Genomic DNA, 12,934 nt, shown 5'->3' with positions numbered 1-12,934 from the left:
CTGATTATACTCGAAAAGGAATACGTTCGAGGGTACATCTTTTTTCTGTACGGCGTCGGAGCGCCGGTGTATATCCGCGCAGATTTCGCGTGGGAGTCATTCTTTGTAAACGGCATATAGCCGCACGGAGCGTCCACAGTGACTTTAATCCCCGAAGTCCACATTGGGAGACGGAGTAGGAAATCAAAAAGATTAAATACTAGGCCTACTGAAAACGAAAACATCACTGTCAGTCAGACTTGTACAAGTTGCTGGATTTTCAAAATGCGCAATAGGGTTTTTCAAAAATACTTTTTTCCTTAAATTTTGAAGAGCTTCTTGGAGGTACCTTGGGTTCATTTCGACATGAATATCCTTTAAATTTTACCGGCTATTCGATAAAAGGTTGGCTAAAAAAATGCTGGACACCAAATTTTACTCAATTCCAACATGTAGAAGAAGCGGAGCTTTTAGGGTTAAATTTTTCTATATATATCAAAAAATTATTTCAAATTTTACTGTCAAGTCAATGAAATTGGTAAGTTTCCAAAAAAAAACAAGATGCATAGCAAATATTGCTCAATTCTAACCAGTAAAAGCGAAGTTATTGGAGTACAAAAGTTTGCATTTGGGGAATTTGCTTCATTATTAATTATACAATAACCCACCGTAAATACTACTATTTCGAATCCAAAATTTTGAACACCAATAACTTTTCTTCAACCGGTTGGAATTCAGCGAAATTTGGTGTGCGTCGTTTTTTAGACAACTAAAAACTTCGTGGGGTTGCCAGTAAAATATAAAATGTTCAACTAACGAACTACCGGTAATCAAACACAACTGACTAGAGTCCATTCCGAACCTACCGATTAATTTTTATTTTATCGGAACCGGATCGGTTTTTCACATGAACATCGCACAAGAGAACACCAGTATCACGACACGTGTTTTTTAGCTGTTCAACAAAATCCACGTCTAGAACTCTAGAACTACTTAAAATAACAATAGTTAATTGACCGTCAACTAACTAGGATTGGTTAGTTTGTACAAGTCAGGAATTCAAGTCAAGAATTCAGTCAGGAATTCAAGTCCGGAATTCAAGTCAAGAATTCATTGACGTATAGCTAAACTAAATTATGTCTGAGCTTGCTTTACGAAGATAACTGTCAAGGACACAGCACTATTCAGAGTACAACCGTATAACACAACGGACTCTAAACGACCAAGCCAGATAATATCTCTATTATGTAAACAGTCAGTGTTTACCATAAGACGCAATCAACAAGGTTCGGCAAATACAAGATTCCCAATCTTCCTCACTCCAGAGAAGTAAGGCACTAAGGCAGTATTGACTCATGTAGAACAAGACTTGACGTAGTTCTACTACCTAATCACACTAAACATGCGCACGAAAAGATATTCTGACATTGCAACACACGTTAGTGACTCTACTAACCTTCAAATGAGTAGGCCTAACTAACTTGATATCGGTTGCTTGCCACAGAAAATACGTGAAGATATTCCTAATCAGTCTGGTCTCTAAGAAAGGGCGAGTCCTGCTGGTTCGGTTTTAATCATGCCCAAGTTAGATGACAAACGTTGCGTTGCATGAAAAACAATATTACCGGAATTGAGATATACAGCACTCATCAATAATTTTATCTATTCTTTCAAACTGAAAACCCCGAGATACATTCATTCCATCAGTTTGGATTGATGGTTACACAGAAAATTAAGTCAAAGTTAAGTCACATCCCCTGTTTCAAACTGCTTAATCTGTGTTGCCTACGTTATCAATCCATCTATGAATTGGCACTACTTGATGATCAATCTGCCCACTGTTTTCTTCTCAGATTCAGCTGTCATAAACTCTGCGAATCCTACTATAAAATCTAGCAACTGACATATAGCCCAATGGATTATTGCCACCTTCAATTAATTCTTCAATTACGATCAATACCCCTAATCACATTGATCAACACTGCCACTCTCTCTTAATCCAAGGCTGGAGTGTACTTGCTATTAATGTCCACAGTACTTTTAAACGAGTCAGAGAACCATCATTAGAAGTCATGCCATGTTACTGCCATTACCGTATACCACCTCAGATACAAATTCATTTGATCCTACCACTGATTTGCCAAGACCGTGGTGGCTGAACATCTGCATTCACTCAAAGTTACATAAAAATACTACCTAAAGCTTTTCAGGGGCTCATAAATGAACTCAAGCGACTCCTGTTAACTGAACAGAGCAGATAGTTACTAAACTCTCAACTCTTGAACAGGACAATCTAAATCCAGGATTAAACTGATCAAAACAGCATACAAAGGTTGCAAAACAATCAGCTGACTAACGAAACATTCATACTAATATTATGAATTTCCCAATAATATTGCTACAGCACCCTCCATGTTATTTGACATTGATTGATAACAAATAATTCCCAATGAATGATGCACCTGACTTCAACTATTCCCGGTCAAATTTACCTTACGCTAACCAAACAATCACACGAAACAACCCTATTGTTACAGGGTAAAGTTTACGTTCGAGGTAAGACATGAATTCAAAAGGCGAAGTGTTATCTTAAGAAATTACACTGCATTATACATTACCCTCACAAACCTATCCGAGAAACACAGTCAAGAGAACCACTATATAGTGGAGTCCCATCAATAATAAATGCGATACTATATGACATGGGCATGGGTAGATAGAGTAAGCCATCCTAGGCTAAATCCTAACTAATCAGCGACTAAATTGAGCTTTAAACTCCCTTATCTGCCTCTCAACGACCGCACAAACGACCACTTATGACCACACTTGAAATGGCTTACATTGTCAAGGGGGGAATCTCAAGTGAACGCTATTTTTTTAAATTATCATTTCACCTCTCTCTCCCTCAAATCCTCCTCGGTCCGGTGGACTTCGACCAGCGGCAGAACTTTCGTGAGCAGTCTCCACCAGGGCCACTGTCTCACGACCAGAAACTTCCGTATGTTCCGTTGAATGCATCGGATGGCGACCACTTGAATCTGAAAAGGACGAGTTATGAACGTCAATGGGCGGGATATTATACCAGATGGAAGGCTTATAATTACCGACAATAAATGTAAACAATGAAATATGTTATTAAAATGCCAGAGTAGGGTTAGGGACCACCGAGCTCTTAAGGTGAAATATTTCAAGCCCATTCTCAATTGACTGGATGTAGAGAGTATTAATCGGGCATTTTATATTCAGTAAAGTGTAATTAGTGTCAGAAAAGTGGGGAATAATTGCAATTAATAGCTTATAATATTACCTACATTCTTCATGGGGTAGTGGAATATTCTCATTGTTAAATGCGTGATTTCTATTATGCCAGGCAATGCACGTGCAAAACGCAGACAACAGTTTCCCGTTACAAGGTTTTTGTGAGCATTTGCTGTGTAGCCTACCTCTGTGGGTCACGTTCAGAGTTTCAGGGGTTCTGAAGCTGGGATCCACGGATCCCTCAGTAGCTCTGAGGGTTTCAGTACGACGAACGTTCGAGCTACAACTATAATTCTACCTTTTCGTTGATAACATATGGCCTTAATATTGATTCACATCCCTATTTTGTCTGATTTTAATAGTCGTCAAGAAGTTTTTAGGCAACAACTGGACCAGATGGTACTATGAGATGAAGCCATAACGGAAGTGATGCGATTTTCTAGTCATCAGCTTCCCGATTGTCAAGATTAAATTAAGGTCCACTCCACACAACCAGTCAAAAAGTTTTAGTGGCCCGCGCTAGAACAAGGTTAAGAAACACTGCCATAGATGCACATTGATTGGGCCAAATTTACAAATTGTACGGTCAAGTCACACATATGGTAACGCCGCTATACAAAAATTGCAGACCGATCTATAACAGTATCAGGCTACATATAACTGAAGTTGAAAAATAAATACATTTAAATACATTTCTATCCCGCAGTCTCCAATGAAAATAGGCTACGTCCCAATCTTCCGTTATTCTCTTAACTGAGAACACATCGTCCTTTGTAAAATACTCGACGGGAGTAGGATCTGATTCTTTTTTCTTGAAATACGCTCTCGATTTTTCGACTACGCCTAAATTAAGCGTGGTCGCGTGTCTACGGTATGATTGCTTTGTGTAAATCCCGCTGGCGTAACTTTGAAATCTAAACCTGCGCCCGTCGTATCGAGTCCATCTGACGTACGGGTCCTCGATATAAACACTGATTTCAGAGCGGTACGTCTTCCTTGTAGGAGACGAAATAGTTCTGTGCATAGACGTAGGTCTCGGGGATAGTACGTTTTGAGAATTGTCGCGTCTTAATTTAGTATCATATTCGGTGGAATCCGTTTGTAAAGACAAGGTGACATCGCTTGAAGACGATATGGAGTTCGTGTCGTCGTTTGAGGAAATCCAGTCGTAAGACGGCATTTTCTGCTATCTCTACCAGATATCACATATGAATAACTGCGATATTAGTCTAGGATAGCGTTGAGAGGAAAAACACTATCGCTGGGCAAAATAACGTGCCTCAGTGATTCGATTTCAGCATTACGAATGATACGTAAAGTTAAAATATATATTTTCTATGCTACACACAAAAAAAAATTGCCAGCTCTACATCACATTAAAGATAATTTGGTATTTCTCGACCATGCATATTTCATTGTACTTTGTGACAAGACAATGCTGTGGGTTAATCACTTCTTCATAGTTATGTCATTCCCATTAACTTACTCAGCTTTAAACCAGGGGTCTACAAGTTTTGAATGCTGCGATACAACCAACCAAGGGTTGCAAAAAGTACCAAAATCATACCGTCATTTTCACTGATAATGTAGCTACTATATATTCTAACATTAACTCATATAATTTCAACAGTAAAATAAATAGTCTCTTACAAAATCGTTGTGCCCTATCAAATACTCCCCACTCATTGCAGCCTCTTTTAATTCGCAATGCCAAACAAATATGTAAGATTGCTTTACGACCCATTAGTAGAACATTGTCTGCCTACTCTATCTAGAAAATTTCACAGCTACTTCAAAACATATTTCCAATGAGCTTGTACTGTACAGTAGGGTTGTTCAGAATTGACCGACTTTCAAAAAGTCTCGGTTTTCAGTCCGTTTCCCATGCCTTATACCTTAAAAACAAATTCTGGCTACTTTTTTTTGTAATTCATCCCCTGCATTCGTGTGCATTTTGCCGTTTTTTCATGCACCAAAAAAATTCTTCTGAATTTGGGGATTCCCCCGTTGTGAGTTACTCGACAGCAATCGCATGTGTTCTCATTGACGTGAAGCGGATGTTCTAGCGTTGATGACGCGCTAGGCACGGCAGTGAAATGGGGATCATTGATTACTCAGGTGTTTTGCTGCTTTGTTGTTGAAGAACTGTGTTTACGATTGAGGTGCAGGACTTACCAGGTAGCTTTTTAACTCATGCTGTTAGCGAGTCTAGCGCAGGATTAGTGATTATAGTATTGTAGCAGTATTGAATTGTTCGATCTAATGGACCTGATACTCTTTCTTGTCTACTGAGATAGAAAACAAAGCTTGTAAATGTCTTTTCCAGTGACTGTGGAAAACAGCCAATCGGTTGCTCTGAATTTTATGTTATTTCCTAAGATAGCAATATACTGGTCGGAGTATTTCCAATTTAGGAATCATTATCTTCCAGAATCAATAACTGGATCTAATCCGACTATTCTTGCTCAAGTTGTGCAGTATGTGTTTGACCTGAGAGAACTGAAATGTTTCCAATTATTCTTTGTTGCTTGACTGAGTTGATGTATATTTATTTTTCTAGGATTAGCTCTAGTGCGAAATGTCTAAAAAAAAGAAAATTGCCATCTAGTGATATAGTATCAAAGAAAACTAGAAGATCACGGTCGCAGACACAGCATTTCCTAGCTGGGCCCTCTGAGGAAACATTACGAGATCGAAGCTGCTTACTCTTAGGAAAGTTATGCAGTATGTGTTACACCTAAGAGAGCATTCATATGCGAAAAATGAACCAGTAAAGTTACACATCCAGGACGTAGGAGATGAAGTACGGTAATAGGTTTTGGGTTCCTGGCTGCCACAAAGACCATCACACAAGTCAATGCCATTGAAAGATTAGAGACAGTGTGAAAACAGAAACCAAATGGCTGTCACTAAAGGCCAGCAATATGTATCAAGAAAACAAAGTGACTTTGAAGCCAAGTTGAGTAAGCTATGGGCATAGAGGAGCTCCTGACGCGATGACGACAATTGAAGCAAGTACACTTCTCTCTGGCGATAAGAAACATGAATACAAAACATTTTATCAGGATCAAAGGGGTCCGTGATTAGCAACGATTGGTGGCAAAGATACAGTGTTGAAAGTGAAAACCATGCAACAAAAGAGACGGACCATGAGTGCGAGAGAGTGCACCAGCTTCAAGTAGCGAAGGTGAATTTACAGAGAGCTCATCTATATCTTCGCAGGTAGATGACACTTCCCACAGCAGTGATTTTGAAGTGGCGCAGTCGACATCGGGTCATTGCTTTAAATTTGTGACTCTAAAAGCGCCTGTAAACCTGTTCAACGACAAAGACATATGCCAGGTTTCCGATCGCTTGAAAGTCAGCGATAATGCTGCTACCATGATAACTGCAGCACTGATTAAAGCTTGCGATGGTGACCCTAATGACTTTCATCTTTCAAGATCTGGCACCTATCGACGACGCATTGCAAATCGTTTTAAAATTTCTGAGTCTATTGTTGAAAAAATAGCAAACGATCCACCAAAGCACATCACATTGCACTGGAATGGAAATCTCACTGGGAGTCGTTTAGGAGAGCAATTTGAGGCCTTGGCAGTGCTGGCATCGTCTACGTGTTGTAACGCATTTGAGAAGGGCAAACTTCTTGGCATTCGAACTCTGGAGAGTGCTACAGGAAAAGCACAGGCTGATCCGTCATTTGAACTGCTGGAACTATATAATTTAACAAAGAATGTCAGAGCTTTTGTGTTTGACACAACATCCTCAAACAATGGAAAACATTGTTCTGTTACTTGAAGAATTGATAAACAGGAAAGTTTGCTACAGTCTTGTCGCCATCATATTCATGAACTAGTCATCCGGGAGATTTGGAAGTGAAGTGTGTATTTGGATCGGCGACCACAGGCCCTGAAAACACAGATTTTAATACCTTCCAAGAAGTGGAAAGATATTGATCAATTAAGAAGCTCTAAAACACTTCAGTTTGATGAAGGCAGCGGGTTGGCGATGAAAGCTGATGAAGCAAAGCAAGAATAGTTCCACTGATTAAGCCATATAATGGAAAGCAGAAAGAAGTATTGATAAGAGATGACTACAGAGACTGTGCAACAGGCGCCTTGGTGATTTTAGATGACCAATATGTTGATAATCGTTTTCGCAAGCCTGGTGCTACTATAGCGCTGGATGGACGAGTCAAGTGCTGCACTGTCAAAAAATGTTCATGTGGAGTGAGCAAATGGGCTATTCTGAAGAGTTCATTTGAAAGTTGGTAGGAATAAATATTGCCCAGTTTTCTGTCCCAGCTTAAAACTAATATTGCATGTGACGCACAGAGTAATGATCTCAAATTTCTTCATGACATGACAGACTTTACATCATGCGATTTCACAGTTGCTGATGTGGCATATAAAAAGATGTGAAAACATCATTGGCATCTCACCGAGGAAACGGTGGTATCTACAATGTTCTCGGCTAAACCAAAGATTCCTGACAAAGTGAAGGAAGCGATGGCTGCTAAATTGCTGCAAATGCCAATTCTTGAACAATTTCGCAGAGGTATACCTCTGAGTCTAATCTCTGACTCTGTCTCTGAGTCAATGAGTATGATTGCTTTAATTGGACCGGAATCATGGTTTCTATTCGATGCTATACATGCCGAACATGATTAGTTGAGTCTTCCAGTTTCGGAATGGCATACAGATCCGCATTTTGTGACTGCTCAAGAATTTGTGAGTAGTGTTGAAGTAGTTGAAGACGCAGAAAAGCGTTTGGTAAAATTGAATACCGACTTTGATGCTTTAAAAACAGATGACAAAGAACAGCGGACTAGCCTCTTACAAGCCGTGGAAGATCACGGGAACAGATATGCCGATTTCTCTAAAGCAACCATTTCATCCACCTGATTTAAGTAGTATTTGTCAAGTTGATCTATTTCTTTTCCTTATTGTTTCGTTTCCTTTGAACAATGTGATGTTTAAAATGTGGCTGTGAGTGAATGATACATTCACAGTTGTATTGTTGCACATGGTGATCCCGGAAATTGATGGACAATCTCAGGTAGGGTTGAGGAGTGTAGGATATGTGATCCAACAACATGACTATCAGTCTTAGGCAGTTTTGAGGAGTTCTAAGGGAGTGTAGGACATGAAAATGGTGTCCTGAACCGGCAATACTTTCTATAATAAGGTTATGTAGCACTCCAAACCGCAATAGCTGCATAAACCCAGCTTATATATGACGTTTACTAGCCTAGTCCGAATGGCGACACTGAAATTTTAGGGGAATCCCCTATTTTTAGCCGATAATTTTCCAGCTCAAAATGCACACGGATGCAAGGGATGAATTACGAAAAAAAGTAGCTAGAATATGTTTTTATGGTATAAGGCATGGGAATCGGACTGAAAACCACGACTTTTTGAAAGTCGGTCAATTCTGAACAACCCTACTGTACAGTGTACGTTGTACAATGGCCAACGAATATGAATGGTGCGGCTTGATAATGTAACCAGAATAGAATCTGTAAGGTACATTGGTGCTGAATTGGAGAATAATTCTCTAATCCCAGCAATACCCTATGCACAACTATTATTTGTCCAATATTGACAATGTTTCATACTGACATATGGACAACGGCATACAAATGCATAATTGATAATTTTCCCGCTAGCAAAGTGTCAAAGGTCCAGCATACAAAATCTTCTGTATTATTCAACACAAGGCATGACATTAACAACACGAAAAGTGCATTATCTACAGAGTACTAAAAAGATAACCCTTTTACATCTCAAGTAGGCTCTACTTCATGATTCTGCCACACTCAAACTAATGTTTACACCGTCTGCCCTAGACGAAACTAGTTTTAAAATTGCAACACATCACCTAGGCACTGAATTAGAGCCTAGCTTCCACAAACGCAACTATTCCAGCATAAAATAACAGCTTCGACAGAAGAGAAACAGGACGAGTGGCAACATAAACCACTAAACTACACAGTTTGATCAGTAGTAGGCCTACTCACAGTAATCGCAGTACATTGCAGGGCCCACTAATGCAAACAATAGTAAATACTCCAAAAACAACATGTCACACAGGCTCCAAATACTATTTACACACTCGTGAACTGCCATTACACAGTCAACAGCAAACACACCACTACAAAATGAAAGCTCTCCCTCAACGCACTCTATATCAGACCAGGACGAAATATTCCCATATCACTTTGTGATCAGCGACATGTAATTATATAATAAGGCTCATTTCCACGAGAGCATATAATCACATTAAGATAAATCCTAGCCGTGTAGAGATATGATTATTATTCGTAAATGCTTTGCCAGAAAAAGCTAAAGAATGAAGCTTATAGTTCAAGGAATCATTCAATCATAGTATGGGAATTGTAATAAGTAGCAATGTTTTGATAAGTGGGATGAAACACACACATCCCAGATCACTGCAATCAACACTGCACCTTTATAAACGTTGAAACCCATATTTTAATGAGCGAGCATCGTAATAGTGATACACAGCACTGTTTTGATAAGTTTGGGAGCAGCACGCATATCACAGAACACAATCTAAGACAACTTCACAACCTTTAAAACTTATATTGCAATGCACCGGCATCGCAATAGTCATAAATAGCCTCATTTTGACAAGTTAGAAATGGCACGTACACTCTAGAACACAATCGACGGAACTATAACCCCTTCACAAACTTTAAAACAAAAATTTCCAAGCACTAGCTTCCGACCTTAGCGGCTTCGCAAATCCAAATAGCTACGAGCCATATTTTACACTAGAAATGGCAATATTTACTTAAAGGCTGTCGCACGAGCCGGTAACATATGTCACATCAGTTCGCGGCAATCGATGATGTTACAAAAATGTTGACATAGCCCGCTATTCCCAATCCCGACATCGGCTACACGCCAACGACCTCGCATACGAGGATCAGAAATCACACAGGCCAGCCTTATTCCAGGGCCTGTTTTTTTCTCTTCGATCTCAAGTCTTGTAGGCAATAGGGCTCCGGAGCACAATGATTAAGTATCTATTCTAATGATTCCATCCAAATAGCGAGAGACATATTAGAACTCTCCACATCTTTCACATTGTTATTATGCTATAATGAGTGATACATACACACAGTAAACTTGACGTCAGCTATCGCATACCTTTCTCTTTTCGACATATCTCCTCGCGAGGTAACCTCGGCAGTGCGCTTGAATGCCGGTGAGGATGGTGGAAATTTTGGCATTCCGTCGTTTTTCCAGTTGAAGCAACACCCCGGCCCGGAAAAGAACCTGGAAACGTCAGAAATGAATTTTTTCCACATTATTGATGCTATTATTACCAGGAATAAAAGCAGAGGTACTAGTGCTACCAGTGAGGCATGCGGAATTTCAAGTAGATCATGACTTTGGATACATCACGATCAGGCGCGTAGCCAGGGGGGGGGTTTCGGGGGTCGAAACCCCCTCCTTTAGAAACGCGAAACCCCCTCCTTTAACGCGAAACCTTGCTCTTTTTAAATGACCGCTCTGACGCTAATACTCGTTTGCAATTCAATAAGTCATATTATCAGTATTGCGCGCGGCGAATTAACGAAAGGCGCGGCCAATTAACGAAAGACGTGTTGCTAATTAGCGAGATTGGTCTGTGCGCATTGCACTGCACAATGTAACGCGACACGATCTCCCGCTGAGATGATTAGCGAAATCAGGTCATTCATTGTCGCGCGTTCAGCAATCATTACTAGCCTGATTTACCGCGTCTCCAACAAGCCTAATTCCGCTGGCTTGAATAATCTCATCTGCAATAGGCCCGCGGCGCACGATATCGTCACTGCTGGCCTTCACAATCACATCTGCATTGGCTTGGTGTGCACGATATCTTTGTAGGCCTACACAATCGCATCTGGAATAGGCCTAGTACTAAAGATATCGCTAGCCTAACTACCGCGTCTTGGGCCTACCATGCTTTGGCTCCTATTTCTCGACGGCTTAGATAAAATGCTATCAAGTATATGCTGATTAGCGATTGTGATTAAAGAGTGACATCTCGTAACTGAATGACATCGAATGTCCGCAATCATGTGCGACGCGTGCGTGCATGCGTAATTGATTTCCACTAGTCTTCAGTTATAGTCCAGTAGGCTTGAGTTATAAGAGGTAAAGGTTTGAACCACCTGAAATCGGCGTCATTATAGCACATATTCCATTAAAACTCCTACATTTATACTTGCCTAAATCGTCGCCGAGGCTACGTAAGACGCAAGACGCATTGATGAACGAGCGTATTCAATTGTTGGACGATTTGACAAGCGCGCGAATTTAATTGTTCAGCGCGTTGATAAGCGCGCGTATTCAAATGTTCGACGCGTGCGTATTTCATTGTTCACGACAGATCAGGGAGTCGCTAATTAACAGCACTTCCGGACTCGTCGACAAGCTTATCATACGCCTATAATCGCCAACACGGGGATGTTGTATAATCGTTATTTACGCATCGCATGTACTTAACCCTAATGAGTCAATGCTACGTTACTAAATTCGGAAAAAATCGAACCCCCCCCCCTTTTATTTCAAACCCCCCCTTATTTTTCGGCTGGCTACGCGCCTGATCATGATATATACAATTTGCTGAATTAACTATTAAATTCCACTTGGCTATATCACAGTAAATAAACTCTATTTCACTGGCTACTTGATAAAATTGTTAGGTTGGTTAAAAAAACACTGCACACCCACTTTGACTCAATTCCAACCACTAGAAGCGAAGTTATTGCAGTAAAAAAATGTCTAATTCCACAATTTTATAAATAAACAATTAGGGAGTTGGTCACCGTAAATACTATTTTATTCAAATCCAAATTTTTCTACCGCAATAACTGCGCTTCTAGTGGTTGGAATTGAGCCAAATTTGGTGTGCATCATCTCTACTGACCGCCTAACAATTTTATGGGGTCGGCAGAAAAATTTTGAAATTTTATTTTTCAATTTTTTAATGATAAATTCAAAACTTTCCACTGCAGGAATCTCGCTTCTACTGGTTAGAATTGAGCCAAAGTTGGTGTGCAGCGTTTTTTTTAACCAACCTAACAATTTTATCAAGTAGCCAGTGAAATCGGAAGGAAAAGTCTATTTTTGAACAGCCCCAGTGTAGTGTACGGAAACCCTTCAAGACTTCATTTCGTTGACAGTAGCGTCATTAAACAGTCAATGCCAGCAACTGACCTGACTGATTCCGAGTCGATAGTGCGACGGCTCGATATCGCACGTTTTTAAAATTGTTTCGGTCGCGTCCTTGTTGTCCATGTCCTGGGGAGGTGCGTTTGACTTGACGCTCGGGTCGGCGCCGACTTGCTTGCAGAGAACGTCGTAGCAGCGTCTGAACTCGGAGAAAGCCATGTGTTCCGGATATCCTATAGAGAGAAATCACAATTGAATAACACATTCGTGTTGAAACGTACCCAAATATATTCAGCTGACACTCGTCAGGTTTAATCGTCAGAAATTAGTAGAGAATTGTGCGCTTCTTCGTTTTACGATCATGATATGCCAGTGTGCCCCCATGACAACAACAAATGTTTCCCATGATCAAGTCAAAATATATAAGCGTCGAGATAAATTGTTTTTGCCTTTGGAGAGACGGGTTGGGGGATAGTAGGGTTGTAGCAGGGGGGATATTAGGGTTG

General features: G+C 40.3%; 1 protein-coding gene and 1 long non-coding RNA gene across 3 annotated transcripts in view; one reads left to right on the top strand and one right to left on the bottom strand.

Annotated features, from left to right (window-relative positions):
• Positions 1–12,934, bottom strand: part of LOC145438343 (unconventional myosin-XVIIIa-like) — a 63,870-nt gene that overhangs the window by 22,210 nt on the left and 28,726 nt on the right. For both annotated transcript variants that reach the window (XM_080315734.1, XM_080315735.1), the window contains 3 exons: positions 12,474–12,661; positions 10,413–10,541; positions 2,874–3,017 (listed from right to left, as the gene is read on the bottom strand). In XM_080315734.1, coding sequence (XP_080171860.1) covers positions 2,874–3,017; positions 10,413–10,541; positions 12,474–12,661 — 461 coding nt within the window. The remainder of the gene's footprint in view (positions 1–2,873; positions 3,018–10,412; positions 10,542–12,473; positions 12,662–12,934) is intronic.
• Positions 5,195–8,269, top strand: LOC145438388 (uncharacterized). Its single transcript, XR_013914925.1, has 2 exons — positions 5,195–7,982; positions 8,069–8,269. It is a non-coding gene; the product is annotated as an uncharacterized LOC145438388 (long non-coding RNA).

This window comes from Botryllus schlosseri, chromosome 4 (genome assembly GCF_051294905.1).
Source record: "Botryllus schlosseri isolate E-star chromosome 4, Bs_hap1, whole genome shotgun sequence".
Taxonomy (NCBI): Eukaryota; Metazoa; Chordata; class Ascidiacea; order Stolidobranchia; family Styelidae; genus Botryllus; species Botryllus schlosseri.
The sequence above is the reverse complement of the archived record's forward strand: the minus strand, read 5'-3'. Positions and strand labels throughout refer to the sequence as shown.